The sequence below is a fragment of the Dreissena polymorpha genome, chromosome 3, assembly GCF_020536995.1.
Source record: "Dreissena polymorpha isolate Duluth1 chromosome 3, UMN_Dpol_1.0, whole genome shotgun sequence".
Classification (NCBI taxonomy): Eukaryota; Metazoa; Mollusca; class Bivalvia; order Myida; family Dreissenidae; genus Dreissena; species Dreissena polymorpha.
This window is the reverse complement of record NC_068357.1, coordinates 26,704,024-26,723,169: the sequence shown is the minus strand read 5'-3', so window position 1 is coordinate 26,723,169 and position 19,146 is coordinate 26,704,024. Positions and strand designations below refer to the sequence as shown.

The window sequence follows — 19,146 nt, the reverse complement described above, 5'->3', positions numbered from 1 at the left end:
GGCATTGGCTGTAATTTTTCTGTCCAATACAACCTGTATGTATTTTCCTAATGTACACATAATAATGCAGCGTATATCGCATGTTTATGTTTTAATTGCAGGAAACATGACTGGCACTATTCCGTATACGAGATACAATGTTCGAATGGTGGCCTGTACATCAGGTGGCTGTTCTGAGAGTCCAGATGGGCTGATTATTCACACCAATGAAGAAGGTAGGACTTAAGAATATTATCACCCTTTTGTCCTTGTCTTTTTGTCCTTAAAACTTATGTGTCTGGAAACAATGTCTCGCATTTGCTTGGCTGATTTGATTGAAACTTGGTATAAGCGTATATGCATACATTTGTATATGGATAAGAGGATGCATATCAAATTGCGCCATGAACCATTCTTCAATAACAGAGTTATGGCCCATTTTAACGTAGAAAAACACTTATTTTATATGATTTTTCCTGTCTTGAAGTGTATCTCCAATAACATATGAGCAACAACCATGAAGCTTACTACAGTTGTACAATTGTTTGCACAAAAATAAAAAGTTCTAACAATTGCACTTTTTTATTTCCTAAGCCTCACACTTAATATTTCTAATGTATTTTTCTTTGAACTTAATATTTTGCCCATGTTCTGTCAGTGCTTTCTTTTGAACTTATAAGTTTTTCTATGTTCTCTTAGTGCCAGAGAAAGTTCCAGCACCTATGGGTCGATCAGGAACCAACTACATCTTTGTAACCTGGAGCCCTCCTCTTGCGCCCAATGGGGCTCTTACAGGCTACTTCCTGTATATGGATAACACCCTCGTGTACCAGGGGGGTGGGCGGGCCCACAATGTTACCAATGAATTGAGGGTAGGTTGGAACTTGCGTCATGTATTTTGAGATTCACTGAGGTATGTTACAGGCATATTTTTCAGGAGAAAATTTGCTGTGAGAATTTGGAACATGAGAACAAAACTCTAAATAAATGAATGCTGAATACCACACATGAAAAATAAGTTAATGATATTTAAGAAATGCAATTGATATTAAACTAAGATCAGTGAAGTTTTTTATGCTATGCTTTTACTCACATTTTAAGTAATTTATTTGCTTTTGTTTTGGAAAATATATGTGAGACTTATACACAATTTAGATTCTTTCATTGTTAATTGTTTGTTTTATTTACAATAATAAATCTGAAACTCCAAATCAATAAATTGCCAAGTTTATATTGCGATCAAATTTACTGTTTGGCACTACTTCACTTAAGATATTGCATTCTGTTTACTTGGCATAAGATGAAAAATTCTGTTTGAAACATTTAATTAAATAAGTAAATAGAAATACATAAATAATTGGCCTTTTGTTGCTTATACAAGTACATTTCTAGTGCAACTTCACGCAATAGTTGTGCCGTGTTCTTGAAAAACTGGTCTTAATGCCACTGCATAAAGTATCACCCCAGATAAGCCTGTGCAGTTTGCACAGGCTTATCAGACACAAGAAATTCCGCTTTTTTGGTATTTTTTGTTTAAGGAGATAATCTAGTTTAGGTGGAAAGAGTCGTCCCACATAAGCCTGTGTGGACTGCACAGGCTAATCTTGGACAACTCTTTATGCATACGCGTTAAGCCTAGTGTTGCCAGAACACAGTGCATTTAAATAAAATGTTCATATTTTAGGAGTACACGTCCTACGTGTTTTACGTAAAGGCTTGCACCAGGGTTGGATGCACCAGTGGCCCCTCGACCCCTCTTAGCACTTCACAGTTACCTCCATCTTCTATGAGACCCCCTGTTCTGACGGCCCTTGGTAAGATATCTTGGCATAGAAGTCAGTGTTACATAATTTAATGCTTATCCAGTCCCTTGGTAAGATATCTTGGCATAGAAGTCTATGTATGTTAATGCTAATCCATTCCCTTGGTAAGATATCTTGGCATAGAAGTCTATGTATGTTAATACTAATCCATTCCCTTGGTAAGATATCTTGGCATAGAAGTCTATGTATGTTAATACTAATCCATTCCCTTGGTAAGATATCTTGGCATAGAAGTCGATGTATGTTAATGCTAATCCAGTCCCATTGTAAGATATCTTGGCATAGAAGTCGATGTATGTTAATACTAATCCATTCCCTTGGTAAGATATCTTGGCATAGAAGTCGATGTATGTTAATGCTAATCCAGTCCCATTGTAAGATATCTTGGCATAGAAGTCGATGTATGTTAATACTAATCCATTCCCTTGGTAAGATATCTTGACATAGAAAGTAAATGTATTTAGTGCTAATCCATTCCCTTGGTAAGATATCTCGGCATAGAAAGTAAATGTATTTAATGCTAATCAATTCCCTTGGTAAGATATCTTGGCATAGTATTAACAGTACCCTTCTGCTGATCCATCAGATTTTTGCTTTACCAGATAGATATTTCAAACTCATGTTTATATGCTCACAAGTTGTATAATTTGTATTGCTATGCGTTTTCAATGTGATGCCATTTCAGTGTAAGACTCTGTAGAGAACTTTACTTTTTATTATTAAAATTTGATGACATTTTTAAAACTCAAATAACCCAGAGTGAAAACTTTGAAACCAAATTTTTTTTGCAAACTTTTCTGCCGAATAAATGATTTTTAAGCCTAACATAATATTACTAATATATATATAACGGGCTATTCTGGTGCTTCTGGCTGTGTCTCAAACTGTGCATCCTTAGAAAAATGATTTCATATGCTTATATGAAACTGCTCCAAAAGATTTTATATATTGTCATACTCTGAAAAATGGATAATTATTTACTGATTATTACATAAAATTAGCAGGAAAATGTTTAACCATTTTTTTTTTCAGCACACACCAACAATTTCTAGACATTTTCAATCTGCATTCAGTACACTAACAATAGTGTTTTGTTTACAAGTCATGTTTATGGACACTAGATTTATGCGATAGAAATGAGCTGTTGTTTTTTAAGATTGTTGTCCTACATAAACAGTATGACTGTCATATATCGTCAATAGACTGCCTTTTAAGACCCATTTATGCCTAATGGACTCTTCCATCCTTTTAAAGTGGATCAATTTATTTCCAAAATTAGGGATGTCTAGCATATTTATTTCTATATTTATAATATTTCGTACAGAAATTCCTTTAAGCAAACAGCGCAGACCCTGATGAGACGCCGCATCATGCAGCATCTCATCTGTGTCTACGCTGTTTGCCAAGGCGTTTTTTCTAGACAATAGGCATAAATGGGTTAATAATACTCAACTTGATTGCTCCTATATGCATATTTTGCTAGATATTTTTATAGTTACATAAGTTTTTATGCTATAAAAGGTGTCGGACTAAAAGGTATTGTTTTATATTGAGATTTCTGTGCCTGTTGCCATTGACAACTATCCCTACGTAGTGTTGGATGCCACATCTGTTATTCATACATATCAGCCACACTCTGGCAACATGGGCTTTATGCATGTGCATTTAGTTTTGTCCTAGATTAGCCTGTGCAGTCCCCACAAGCAAACAAACGTAGGACATTTTCAACTTTTATGGATTGTTTCGTTTAAAGAAAATAGTACCTAAACAAAAATACATTCTAGGAAAAGTGTTGTCCCTGATAAGCCTGTGGGGACAGTTTACTCACCATGGTTTAAGCCCCATAGTCAAAGAGTATTGTCCCTGATGAGCCTGTGGGGACAGTTTACTCACCATGGTTTAAGCCCCATAGTCAAAGAGTGTTGTCCCTGATGAGCCTGTGGGGACAGTTTACTCACCATGGTTTAAGCCCCATAGGCAAAGAGTGTTGTCCCTGATAAGCCTGTGGGGACAGTTTACTCACCATGGTTTAAGCCCCATAGTCAAAGAGTATTGTCCCTGATGAGCCTGTTGGGACAGTTTACTCACCATGGTTTAAGCCCCATAGTCAAAGAGTGTTGTCCCTGATGAGCCTGTGGGGGCAGTTTACTCACCATGGTTTAAGCCCCATAGGCAAAGAGTGTTGTCCCTGATAAGCCTGTGGGGACAGTTTACTCACCATGGTTTAAGCCCCATAGTCAAAGAGTGGTGTCCCTGATGAGCCTGTGGGGACAGTTTACTCACCATGGTTTAAGCCCCATAGGCAAAGAGTGTTGTCCCTGATAAGCCTGTGGAGACAGTTTACTCACCATGGTTTAAGCCCCATAGGCAAAGAGTGTTGTCCCTGATAAGCCTGTGGAGACAGTTTACTCACCATGGTTTAAGCCCCATAGGCAAAGAGTGTTGTCCCTGATAAGCCTGTGGAGACAGTTTACTCACCATGGATTAAGCCCCATAGTCAAAGAGAGTTGTCCCTGATAAGCCTGTGGGGACAGTTTACCCACCATGGTTTAAGCCCCATAGGCAAAGAGTGTTGTCCCTGATAAGCCTGTGGAGACAGTTTACTCACCATGGTTTAAGCCCCATAGTCAAAGAGTGTTGTCCCTGATAAGCCTGTGGGGACAGTTTACTCACCATGGTTTAAGCCCCATAGTCAAAGAGTGGTGTCCCTGATGAGCCTGTGGGGACAGTTTACTCACCATGGTTTAAGCCCCATAGTCAAAGAGTGTTGTCCCTGATAAGCCTGTGGAGACAGTTTACTCACCATGGTTTAAGCCCCATAGGCAAAGAGTGTTGTCCCTGATAAGCCTGTGGAGACAGTTTACTCACCATGGTTTAAGCCCCATAGGCAAAGAGTGTTGTCCCTGATAAGCCTGTGGAGACAGTTTACTCACCATGGATTAAGCCCCATAGTCAAAGAGTGTTGTCCCTGATAAGCCTGTGGGGACAGTTTACCCACCATGGTTTAAGCCCCATAGGCAAAGAGTGTTGTCCCTGATAAGCCTGTGGAGACAGTTTACTCACCATGGTTTAAGCCCCATAGTCAAAGAGTGTTGTCCCTGATAAGCCTGTGGGGACAGTTTACTCACCATGGTTTAAGCCCCATAGGCAAAGAGTGTTGTCCCTGATAAGCCTGTGGGGACAGTTTACTCGCCATGGTTTAAGCCCCATAGGCAAAGAGTGTTGTCCCTGATAAGCCTGTGGGGACAGTTTACTCACCATGGTTTAAGCCCCATAGTCAAAGAGTGTTGTCCCTGATGAGCCTGTGGGGACAGTTTACTCACCATGGTTTAAGCCCCATAGTCAAAGAGTGTTGTCCGTGATAAGCCTGTGGAGACAGTTTACTCACCATGGTTTAAGCCCCATAGGCAAAGAGTGTTGTCCCTGATAAGCCTGTGGAGACAGTTTACTCACCGTGGTTTAAGCCCCATAGGCAAAGAGTGTTGTCCCTGATAAGCCTGTGGAGACAGTTTACTCACCATGGTTTAAGCCCCATAGGCAAAGATTGTTGTCCCTGATAAGCCTGTGGGGACAGTTTACTCACCATGGTTTAAGCCCCATAGGCAAAGAGTGTTGTCCCTGATAAGCCTGTGGGGACAGTTTACTCACCATGGTTTAAGCCCCATTTTCCCAGAGCAAGGCTTATATGTTTAAATGTTAGAGTGCAAACAAGCAACACTTTCCCCTGCCATGTTGTTGCTCAAAACTGTCAAAGCGGCAATCTATCCTGCCTGCGTGTTTTATTATAACTCTAACTTGCTAAATGAACTCTTACTCAAATACAAATTTATGTCAGTTGTGAGAATACATATCGCAGAAAAAAGTTTTCTTACCAAAATACATGATAGTTTGTTAGTTGAAAGCTAAATTTAATGTTTTATAAAAAAAAATGTTCAATGTTACTTTCCCAGTGTCACGTTGCTTTTGTATTTTGCTGCTTTCACAATGTCATATTGTTATACCCACACAAACAAAGTTTAGGGGGGGTATATAGGAGTGAACTTGTCTGTCGGTCGGTCGGTCTTGCGGTCTGTCTGTCAGTCCGTATTAAGTGTCCGCTCTCTAATTTAAGTAGTTTTCATCCGATCTTCACCAAACTTGGTCAGAAGTTGTATCTGCATGATGTCTAGGCCAAGTTCGAACAGGGGCCTTGCCGGGTCAAAAACTAGGTCACAGGGTCACTTAGTGCGTTTTAAACATTCAGCTTGTTGTCTGCTCTCATATTCAAGTAGTTTTCATCCGATCTTCACCAAACTTGGTCAGAAGTTGTATCTAGATGATCTTAAGGCCAAGTTGAACATGGGCCTTGCCGGATCAAAAACTAGGACATGGGGTCACTTAGTGCGTTTTTTAACATTCAGCATGGTGTCCTCTCTCTTATTCAAGTAGTTTTCATCAGATCTTCACCAAACTTAGTCAGAAGTTTTATCTAGATGATCTGAAGGCCAAGTTTGAACATGGGCCATGCCAGATCAAAAACTAGGTCACAGGGTCACTTAGTATGTTTTACACATTGAGTTTAGTGTCTGCTCTCTATTTCAAGTAGTTTAAATCCAATCTTCACCACATTTGGTCAGAAGTTGTAACTAGATGATGTGTAGGTCAAGTTCGAACATGGGCCATGCCAGGTCAAAAACTAGGTCACGGGTCACTTAGTGTGTTTTAAACCTCACCATGTTGTCCGCTCTCTAATTCAAGTAGTTTTTATCCAATCTTCACCAAAATTGGTCAGAAGTTGTATCTTGATAATGTCTAGGGCAAGTTTGAATATGGGTCATGCCGGGTCAAAAACAAGGTCAAGGGGTCACTTAGTGCGTTTTAAACATCACAATGTTGTCCTCTCTCTAATATAAGTAGTTTTCATCTAAACTTCACCAAACTATGTCAGAAGTTGTATCTAGATGATGTCTAGGTCAAGTTTGAATATGGGTCATGCCGGGTCAAAAACTAGGTCATGAGGTATCTTAGTGCGTTTTAAACCTTACCATGTTGTCCGCTGTCTTATTCAAGTAGTTTTCATCCAATCCTCACCAAACTTGGGCACAAGTTTTATCTAAATGATCTCAAGGACAAGGTTTCACATGGGCCTTTCCAGGCCTTAAACTTGGTCACGGGGTCACTTAGTGCGTTTTTTAACATTCAGCATGGAGTCCGCTCTCTCATTCAAGTAGTTTACATCCGATCTTCACGAAAAAATATTAATTGTCAATTCGGCATGTGGGGGTATTTGTCACGTCTGTGACAAAGCTCTAGTTTGTATCTTTATTAACTGATAGATGATTTATTATTTCTATTTATCCTGCTTATTGATTGTTTGAATATTATGTTTATTATATGGATGTCTATCTATTTGACTGTGAGAACAACAAAAAAACCAACATATCCTACAAATTTAAGTATCAAATTTCCATTTTAAGTGAAAGTGAAATCTTTCCCCAATTTGTTAAAATATATTAAAATTCACAACCTAAAGCTGTTCAAATTCACCTTTCAAAACCCTTAGTTCAACAGTTTCCAAACAATCTGAAACAAAATTGATAATTTATTTAAAGATTACATTTAACAGAAGTTTGGGGACATGCATTGTTTACAAATAGCTCTTGTTGTTTAAAAATTGCTCTTACTGTTTAAATTTTTTAATAAATTTTGATTTAATCTTTTTCCACGCAGAAGCAATGTTAAAATGACTATAAGCAACAAGCATAAACCCAGAACAGTCTATGAGTAACTCACAGGCTGTTCAGGTTGTATGCTGTTTGCTGCTCATTAGTATCTCAGGGTTAGAAATGAAGTTTTTAAAACTTGAATCTGTTTAATTTAATTTGATTTTCCAATTGACTACATACTGGTCAAAATGTATATCTGAGGGGTAAAAGGTTAAGTTTTAAAATGCCACCGTTGCTTTTTGAAGGCACATCCAGTGTTCAGGCAAGATGGGAGACTCCGGCCCAACTGAACGGTGTCCTGGAACGCTACATCCTGTATGTGTCCACCATCAAGGATGACCTTGGCATTGCCGTCTACAACAACTCAGACTTCTTCCTGGACTATGTTATCAACGATCTCACTGCAGGAATGGTCTACTACATCTCCGTGGCAGTATGTTATCATGGAAACCATTGAGCATCGGACATTTATTTACATTTGAATTTTTAGGGTATTTCAAAATTTATGTGAGGTTTTGATCGGAAATAAACAGGTAAATTGAATTTTTTAATAACAGGAGAGCTGGCCTTATTGTTAAATGAACATTCTTTTAAAGAGTAGAAACAAAACGTTTGTTTATGTTCAAGTAAATTGAATACACTACATGTACCTATCTTCTTTACATGAAGTTGGATTGTTTTAAATCTATTATATTAGGTTTTTAGGAAAAATCTCACAAGGTGAAACATGATTTTTTCTCTCTCAAGGCCTGTACTGGCGGAGGATGCACAGCTAGCAACGCGTCAGAAATCCGTACAGCCGAGAGCGCTCCAGGCCTCGTTAACCCACCAACAGTTACCTCCCCTAGCCCATCACAGCTTCATGTCGAGTGGCAGAAACCGGGTCTACCAAATGGTTATTATTTTTATACAGTTTTTGTCCCCAACCGGTTTCACCAGAGGGAACTTACGGTTTGCGCTCTGTGTGTCAGTCTGTCTGTGAGTCTGTCTGTCACACTTTTCTAAAGCCTGCGATAAGTTCTTCATATTTTTTCACGAAACTTGTAACATCAATAGATGGCAATATGGACATTGTGCACATCATTTCAATTTGTTCCTACGTCAAAAATTCTGGTTGCTATGGCAACAAATAAAAAATAAATAATTCTGACAATGGTGGAGCCGGTAGGGGACATGTATTGCTTGGCAATACATGTAGTCTTGTTTTTTATTTACCGGTAGTAGGTAACCTTTTATTTTTAATGTTTCATTCTTTCTTTAAAATAGTATGTTGTTTTTTAATTGCTACATTCTTTAAAATCACCTCATATTTTAAGCAGTCAATATATTTTTTTTAAATAAAATTTGGATGAATGTAAACATGGACTACTACTATTTTTATCATTCATCCTAATACATCTAAATAATCCTTTTGATCCATTTATTATGCTATTTAAAAGCAGATAATTAACAGACATGTATTATTAAATCATAAAATCATTTTAAATGGTATAAATAATAGAATGTAAAATATCTAAACTGATAAAAAATAAACCTATAGGAATAACACAGATAACTGTCTTGTTAATTTGTTTATCATAAGCAAATACATGTTTTTGAAATATTATTATATCTTCCTGGCTCTTTGAAAACTTAGTTTAATACATATGCCTGAAGTGCTGTCTGACAGGATAATTTTTTAGAAATCTTTCTGCCTCAACTCAATTTTCACTAAGAAGAGACTTCCTTGAAACAAAAAATATAATAAAGTTGTAAAATATTGTCCTTGATAAGCCTGTGTGGACTACACAGGCTTATCTGGGACAACACTTTATTTCCATGCAATATGTCCCATTTTTCTACAGCAAGTCTCACATATTCAATGTTTTCACAGGGGTGATTACCCGGTATGATCTGTTCCACAATGAGACAGCAAGTCTCACATATTCAATGTGTTCACAGGGGTGATTACCCGGTATGATCTGTTCCACAATGAGTTGCCAGTCTACTCAGGGACCCGTATGATTTATGACGTGGGCAGACTGCTGCCCTACAGTCTGCACACCTTTAGGATCGTTGCCTGTACACGACAGGGCTGCAGCTCCAGCACACAGGTAAGACTGCATGCCTTTAAGATCGTTGCCTGTACACGACAGGGCTGTAGCTCCAGCACACAGGTAAGTCTGCATGCCTTTAAGATGGTTGCTTGTACACGACAGGGCTGTAGCTCCAGCACACAAGTAAGACTGCATGCCTTTAAGATCGTTGCTTGTACACGACAGGGCTGTAGCTCCAGCACACAGGTAAGACTGCATGCCTTTAAGATCGTTGCTTGTACACGACAGGGCTGTAGCTCCAGCACACAGGTTAGTCTGCATGCCTTTAAGATCGTAGCTTGTACACGACAGGGCTGTAGCTCCAGCACACAGGTAAGCTGAGCCTCGTTCTGGGAAAACTGGGCTTAATGCATGTGCGTAAAGTGTCATCCCAGATTAGCCTGAGCACTCAGCACAGGCAAATCAAGCATTTCACTTTCCGGCAAGTCTGGATTTTGGTTTAGAAAATACTTTCTTTTAACAATTTATTCCATTGAAGCGGGAAGTATTGTCACTGATTAGCCTTTTTTGTCTGCACAGGCTAATCTGGGATGACTCTTTACACACATGCATTATGTCCCAAAACAAGGCTCATTTGCATCAATTCTCTAAAAGGAAGGCATATGGAAATTGAAAGTATACATGATGAATGTTAATTCTGTTCATTTAACTACCTTTATTTAGCTCACCGGAGCACAAAGTATTGCAGGTGAGCTATGATTATCATGTTATGTCCCTTGTTGTTCTGTGTGCCTCATAAACTTTTAGCTCATTTCAACTATAGAGGCCACATTTTTAAACCAATATTGATTAAAATTCAATATGTTTATACGGACCATTCCTATGCCAAGGATCAGGGTCACGTGTGTTCAAACATTAGGTCACCATGTAAAATCTAATAAAAATTGTCTTATCACTTTATAGACCTTATTTATAACTTAATCTTGATTTAAAAAATAGTTGGAATATTCATCTGGACAATATCTAGAACAAATTAAACCATTGGTCTTGAGATTTGAAAAACTAGGTCACCAGGTCAAATTGTAGAACACATTTGTTACCTCTGTAAAGGCTGCATTTATGACTTAATCATGATTAAACTTGATCAGAGTGTTTATCTTTACAATAACTAGGCCAACTTTGAATCTGGATCTGGTGCGTCTATAAACTAGTTCAACAGGTCAAAAATAAAAAAAATATAACACTTGATAGAGCCAACATTCATGACTAAAGCTTGATAAAATTTGGCCAGATTTTAATTGTGACAATATGAAGGCCATTTTTTAATTTTTGTCAATTTGGTTCAAAAACTAGATCACCAGGTCAAGTCTTCAACCATTGGTGTCTGTGAACTCATGTTAGGAGTTAATTGCCATCATGGCCCTCTTGTTGCAGTGGTTTTCTTGATTTGAATGAGTAACACACCCATAATCTGGTCATATTGAACAATATGAGCTCTTTCATGTTAATATTATTCCAGTATCAAAGAGCATTGTGCAGACATATTACAGATGGAAATAACCAATGACCTGACACATTTTTTTTATCTATTTTTGATTTTGAGATCGAAGTATTGAAACATGAAATTAAAACCATTTCAGCAATAACCTTTTCATATTTATAGAACATTTATCATAAGTGAAGAATAAGGATGTTAATCATTTATAAAGCAGAAATTTTAAGCTATTAGCCCTTTTCCAATCATAAGCAAAATGAAATGGCTTTATTCAAACATTATAAAACCATAACAGCCTGCAAGCTACTTACATTCTGTTCAGGTTTTATGCTGTTTGCTGCTCAGCATTATTCTAGGGTTGCTAATGAAGCCTTTAAAAATAGAATCGAGAAAAGTCTCTAATTAAATTTCATGTTCAAAGGAACTACAAACTCATCAAAATGTGTATCTAAGGTGTAAAGGGTTAACAGGTGAAGGCCCGCACAATGGAGGCAACGCCAGAGGGGTTTGTCACCATGGAGATACAGATGGTGGATGCCCGCACGGTCAAGGTCAAGTGGACAATGCCAGAGAAGGCAAACGGGGACATGTACTTTGACGTTTACTTCGAGGGACTTTTCTATAAGAACAAGAGTAGGGCTTTTTTTCAATATGTATAAATTGCATATTCAAGAAATATGGCTTTTTATTTTTAATTTTTCAACCTTTAGCTTGTTGCTGTATTCCCCAATATAAAAATAGAAGTTGCTATACAAAATCATTGATCATTGTCAATATTATAACTTATTCATTCTTTATTATACACATTGTAAAATATTTGTTGACGGTATAATACTCTAAACTTAACCCATGTATGCCTAGTGGACTCTCCCATCCGTCTAAATTGGATCAATTTATTTCCAAAATTAGGGATGTCTAGTATCTTTATTTCTATATTTAGAATATTTCTTACAGAAATTCATTTTAGCAAACAGCGCAGACCCAGATGAGACGCCACATCATGCAGTGTCTCATCAGGGTCTACGCTGTTTGCTTAGGCCTTTTTTCTAGACGCTAGGCATAAATGGGTTAATCAGGCCTGCTAGTTCAGGTGGTGAGTGCTTGACTACAAATCAGAGGATTGCAGGTTTGATTCTCTGCCAGTGAGGTTATCAGTAAAAAAGTATAAGCTTTTTTACGGCCATTCTTCCCTGCCTCTGAACCATGTATGGGAGTTTTCAGTAATTGGCATAAGTAGCATGTCCATCTGTAGTATCGGCCCTCTTAATGAATACATGCGAATTTCGGAAGTGAACAAATACAAACACACGCATAAGTTATATGTCAATCTATAGTTAAATGTGTATTCTTGGACATAACAATGAAAACTGCATTTAAGTCGGCAATCTTTTGACAAAATACTGGCTAGACTTAGCTCCCTGTAGTAATCTGTTTCATGTACAATTGTCTCATAGTATAGGCCTATCTGATTGGTTGATAAGATTTGTTACTATGGGCATGTGTTGTTCTTAAAAAAGTATTTTAATGGAAAAAGAAATCTCTTGCTCATGTTATTCTTACAATATGTTTACATTTTATTCAAAAATAAGCGGCCTATAAAACATTTGATAGAGCTATTATTAATCCATAAACAAACTCACATAATTGTGTGTAATGTAAATAAAAATCATAGTATCACACTGGAATAAATATGACCTACTTTCCAACGAACATCTGAAATCATGAGAATGATCTTCGTAATAGCCATGGATAACCATCAAATAAATTACAACTTATAAATATTGAAAAAACAATAACTTTCCAGCACTTCTTGAAGATTTTTTGTTAAAGGAACGATACTTTGAGGGGGACCGATACTATGATAATAAGGGATATGTACAGTAAGTACTATAAACCAGCTATACCTGGTATAGTATGAGTTGGTAAACTGACGGCTATGATATGACTGAAATACCATAGAAATAGGCAAATCCCTAAAAAAAACTAGCTCAGGCTATTCTGGAATAACATTCTACACAAATGCATTTAAACCTATTTTTCCAAAGCGTGAATCTTCATTATCTCCTACTTCCTGTATTTTCCAGCCATCTGGGACTATAGCACCGTGTTTGGGCGTAGAAGTCTTCACCGGTCCAAGACAGTGGCAGAGTGGGTTCTGATTGGTCCGTTGATACCGATGTCCTCGTACTCGGTACAAGTGAACGCCTCAAACTCTGTGGGTTTCATTCTTGGGAACGTCCTCGCTGCAGACTTACCTCCTGGTCGTAAGTAACTGCATTAAAACTGGTTTTAATCACATGACTGGTGGAATCAAACTTTTGCAAAAGACTTGTAAAGAACAATTGCTTTAATTAAACATTTCAACATTTTATATGGATTTGCAAGATAACAAAGATGAAATTCACTTTGAAAATTGGCAACAGGAAAGTGTTTTTATAATGTATTTTACTTCTTGAGATAGAAACATGAATCATTGAACTTAAATCAATGACACAATATATGAATATTACATTTGCTTTGATGCTGTTTTTAACCAGGTTTTCGGCAGGAAAAAACTGGTTATTAGATTGGCGAATGTTGGTGGGTGGGCGATCGGGCTGGCGGGTGGTCTGTCGGAACAAGCTTGTCTGGGCCATAATTTTGTCATTCATTGTGAGATTTTAAAACCATTTGGCACATTTGTTCACCATCTTTAGACGGTGTGTTGCGCGAAAAATTATGTCGATATCTCCAAGGTAAAGGTCACACTTTGATTTCAAAGGTCAAAAATGGTCACATTTGTTCACCATCATTGGACGGCGTGTCGCACAAAAAAATTACGTTAATATCTCCAAGGTCAAGGTCGCCACGACTAAAAATAAATTTATTTTGAAACAAAGGGGGTTAATTATAAACAATCAGTTCAGTTTGAGTTATCTCCCTTTATCAGACTTTTTTTTCAAATTGAAAACCTGGTTTTGTTACAATTTTGTCCCTTGTTTTGTGTAGTTTGCATCTTTATAATCCAGCGCTGCACATTTCTATCACCCTTTTGTATAGTGTGATAACAGTGACCTTGCTCTCATGAACTACATTTGCATAAATTTTACTTGTGATTTGCTTCTTATGTCTGCATTTTAGATCTTCACATTTTGCATGAGTTCATTGGGACAATACAGTATACTTACATAGGTGCGGTTGAATCAATTGCAGTAACTTCTGGGACCGAAACTAATGTATTTTTTGTAATGGTACCTTAATATTTTTATGCATAAAGCTCAGTTCCAACTTCCAGGTGAATATTGGCGACCTATATTTCACATTTTACTTTAGAATATGCATAATTTCTAAAGCCTTGTTCTGGGCTTGATGCACGTGCTTAAAGTGTCATCCCAGATAAGCCTGTGCATTCTGCACCGACTATTCAGGGAAGACAATTTCTGCTTTTTTGGGTAATGTTCATAAAGAGAAAGTCTCATCTTAGTAAAAAGAAAAGTTAAGAATGAAAGTGTCCCCTCAGATTAGCTGGTGGGGAATTCATATAGAAAAGTTAAGAATGAAAGTGTCCCCTCAGATTAGCTGGTGGGGAATTCATATAGAAAAGTTAAGAATGAAAGTGTCCCCTCAGATTAGCTGGTGGGGAATTCATATAGGCTAATCTGGGACAACACTTTAAACACATGCATTAAACCCCATGTCAACTGCCTATTTATTTGATCCCCTCCCCAGCTCCTGATGGTGTGAAGCCACCAGACATGTTGTCCCAGACCCCTACCACCCTCACAGCAACATGGCGACCAGTCGGGCGCGAAAACTCCATGGATGCTGCACTATATACACTGCAGTTTAGAGAGATAATGGGAAACACCATTATACAAGAGTGGGTGCTTTTTAACCTGTGTTTGTAGTTAGAAATTTGGAAAACTTAAGTTTGATATTATTTATTTAGACATATTTCAAACTGTTTAAGAAATCAAGTCAGCAAGGCCTTAACTATCGGTTATTTTTATTTAGATGAGATGCAGTGCTGCAATCCCAAAGTGATTTTATTTGCTAATCATATTTATACCCATGCAAACTAAGTTTGTGGGGGTATTCTAGAATCAACTTGTTGGTTGTTTGGATGGTTGGTTCTTTGGTTTTTTGGTTGGTTTTTGGGTTGATTGTTTGGTCTGTCACACTGCAATTGTGCACTTTGTGTCACACACTAGTCTCTCAGTTTCCTGTGAATCAACATTGAACTTTATAGATATATTGTTTCTTCTTTTTAAAAGTGCAAAATATTATCTTTGTGTATGTCTTGATATTCTTTTCCAAGTTATGTGCCATTGAATTTATGGAAAAAAATGATACTTAATTGTAATTGTGTACTATGTGTCTTGAACTAGTTGTCTGTTTTGGGTTGTCAACATGAAACTATAGAGATGTTGATTAGTCGGTGTAGAAGTGCATGATGCTATATGTGTATATGTTGCAATATATTTTGCAATGTGCACAGTTATATTTTCTTAAACTTGATTTTTATGTCCCCCACTATAGTAGTGGGGGGCATATTGTTTTTGCCCTGTCTGTTGGTCTGTAGATTGGTTGGTTGGTTTGCGCCAACTTTAACATTTGCAATAACTTTTGCAATATTGAAGAACGCAACTTGATATTTGGCATGCATATGTATCTCATGGAGCTGCACATTATTTTGAGTGGTGAAAGGTCAAGGTCATCCTTCAAGGTCAAAGGTCAAATATATGGGTCAAAATCGCTCATTTAATGTACACTTTTGCAGTATTTCAATATTCAAGATAGCAACTTGATATTTGGCATGCAAGTGTATCTCATGGAGCTGCACATTTTGAGTGGTGAAAGGTCAAGGTCAAGGTCATCCTTCAAGGTCAGATGTCAAATATATGTGGCCAAAATCGCTCATTTTATGAGTACTTTTGCAACATTGAAGATAGGAACTTGATATTTGGCATGCATGTGTATCTCATGGAGCTGCACATTTTGAGTGGTGAAAGGTCAAGGTCAAGCTCATCCTTCAAGGTCAGAGGTCAAATATATGTGGCCCAAATCGCTAATTTTATAAATACTTTTGCAATATTGAAGATAACAACTTGATATTTGGCATGCATGTGTATCTCATGGAGCTGCACATTTTTTGTGGTGAAAGGTCAAGGTCAAGGTCAGCCTTCAAGGTCAAATATATGGGTCAAAATTGCTCATGTAATGTCACTTCTGCAATATTGAAGCTAGCAATTTTATATTTGAAATGCATGTGTATCTCATGGAGCTGCACATTTTGAGTGGTGAAGGGTCATGGTCAAGGTCATCCTACAAGGTCAAACGTCATATAGGGGGACATTGTGTTTCACAAACACATCTTGTTGTGAATTGATTCAATCAGTGTGAAGCTTTTCATGTGTTATCAATGTTAAGTACTGGTAGCTAACATTAAAATTGTGAGGTAAATTTTATTAATACTCAAGTTTTGTACCTACTTGATATGAGCCGTGTGGGGATATTTGTCATCTGAAATGACTCTTTTAGACATCACTGCTTTTTTAATCAAGTTATTTTAATAAATTTATTATTGAACTATGGATTAAGGTTTAAGAAAACCAGATTTCTTATGGCTACAAGGTTATTTTTTGTATTAATGTTCATTGTTTTTTAAAAACTATTTAGTTCCACTTGCATTCACTTTCTATAACTGTAAATTACACGTGTTTTCTGAATCTGTCTTATTATATCTCATTTGTGATAAAGGGAGTATCTCTCTGCAAAACTGTTACAAATAAACATCAATAAAATACAAATAATTTCCTAATTAATTGCTTTACAGCATATTTGGTCCAACAACGTCATTTACGTACACAAAAGAGAACCTGGTGGCATATACTCCATACGACTTTAGACTGGTTGCTGAAAATTCAAATGGAGTGACAAGATCAGACTGGGTCACTGCAACCACCAGACAGGATCGTAAGTTACAGTAGATTCTTTTGATAGTGATATTTTTAGCCTTGTTTTAGGAAAACTGGGCTTAATGCATATGTGCAAAGTGCCGTTTCAGATTAGCTCGTGTAGTCTGCACAGGCTACCTGTAATCTGGAATGACACCTTCTGCTTAGTTTTTTGTCTAGAAGAGACATCCTCTATACAGATTTGTTATGGAAAGCAGAAAGTGTCATCCCTTATTAGCCTGTGCAGACTGCGCAGGCTTATTTGGGACAACACAACCCAAATGCATCAAACCCAGTTTTTTCCAGAACCCGGCTCTTATAAACTAGCAAGGGAAACCAGATTCAATTTCAAACCACTTCCTTCTGTATCTGTGTTTGTTTGTTAGTTTGTTATCTTCATGACACAGCTTGCTAGTTTGAGCATTCAAAACGATACGAAGATGAAGAGGTAACAGCTGTTAAAAAGCTTTTGTCCTGCTCATGGTATTATATTCAAATTTATTGGAAGAAATGTGTGTAAGAATTAACGTGGACAATGAAATTTCAATGAATTATTCATACAAAAAATGTACAAAACCTCCACCAGAGGAGCTTGGTTATGACATCAAGTTTCTACAACATGCCTTAAAAATTCCATTAAATACATAATAATCATTTGGACCAATGATAATCTATTTTTTCTATATAATTTAATAAATATAAATTCATGATAAATCAAAGATTCCTTTTGTCTCTACAGGTCCGGCTGGTTTTAACACCCCACAAGTTGTGGGCTCTGGGCCAAGGCACATTGATATTGTGTGGCGCCCACCCTTGACCCCTAACGGCATGATCACTGAGTACCAGATATACCAGAATGGCCAGTTCAGGGAATCAGTAAGTAGACTTAACTGTTAAGGGAACAAAACCATTAATTGGTGAGTTAGAAGGCTTAACTGTTAAGGAAACATATCCATTCATTGATCAGTAAGTTGACTTAACTGTTAAGGGAACACAACCATGACTTGATCAGTAAGTAGACTTAACTGTTCAGGGAACATAGCCATTAATTGATCAGTAAGTAGACTTAACTGTTCAGAGAACATAACCATTAATTGATCAGTAAGTACACTTAACTGTTCAGGGAACATAACCATTAATTGATCAGTAAGTCGACTTAACTGTTCAGGGAACATAACCATAAATTGATCAGTATGTAGACTTAACTGTTCAGGGAACATAACCATTAATTGATCAGTAAGTAGACTTAACTGTTCAGGAAACATAACCATTAATTGATCAGTAAGTAGACTTAACTGTTCAGGGAACATAACCATTAATTGGTCAGTAAGTAGACTTAACTGTTAAGGGAACATAACCATTAATTGATCAGTAAGTAGACTTAACTGTTCAGGGAACATAACCATTAATTGATCAGTAAGTAGACTTAACTGTTCAGGGAACATAACCATTAATTGATCAGTAAGTAGACTTAACTGTTAAGGGAACATAACCAATACCCGGTAATTGATCAGTAAGTAGACTTAACTGTTCAGGGAACATAACCATTAATTGATCAGTAAGTAGACTTAACTGTTAAGGGAACATGACCATTAATTGATCAGTAAGTAGACTTAACTGTTAAGGGAACATGACCATTAATTGATCAGTAAGTAGACTAAACTGTTAAGGGGACACAACCATTAATTGTTCAGTAAGTAGACTTAACTGTTCAGGGAACATAACGATTGATTGATCAGTAAGTGGACTTAACTGTTAAAGGAACATAACCATTAATTCATCAGTTAGTAGACTAGATTGTAAAGGGGACATACACCGTGAATGATCAGTAAGTAGACTAAACTGTAAAAGGGGACATCTGCCAAGGGGCAATAACAATTAAATGGAGACCAAAACTGTCTGAGGGCGATAACCATTAAAGTAAGACCAAAACTGTCCACGAGCCATAACCATTAAATGGAGACCAAAACTGTCCACGGGCCATAACCATTAAATGGAGACCAAAACTGTCCACGGGCCATGACCATTAAATGGAGACCAAAACTGTCCACGGGCCATGACCATTAAATGGGGACCAAAATTGTCTTAGTGCAATAACCATTAAATGGAGACCAAAACTGTCCACGGGCCATGACCATTAAATGGAGACCAAAATTGTCTTAGTGCCATAAC

General features: G+C 37.3%; 1 protein-coding gene across 1 annotated transcript in view; it reads left to right on the top strand.

Moving 5' to 3' along the window:
* Nucleotides 1-19,146, top strand: part of LOC127872110 (usherin-like) — a 122,254-nt gene that overhangs the window by 61,447 nt on the left and 41,661 nt on the right. Inside the window, 11 exon segments of the mRNA XM_052415438.1 lie at nt 102-215; nt 679-851; nt 1,664-1,793; nt 7,753-7,940; nt 8,255-8,402; nt 9,449-9,600; nt 11,509-11,671; nt 13,123-13,302; nt 14,747-14,897; nt 16,854-16,993; nt 17,714-17,850. Coding sequence (XP_052271398.1) covers nt 102-215; nt 679-851; nt 1,664-1,793; nt 7,753-7,940; nt 8,255-8,402; nt 9,449-9,600; nt 11,509-11,671; nt 13,123-13,302; nt 14,747-14,897; nt 16,854-16,993; nt 17,714-17,850 — 1,676 coding nt within the window.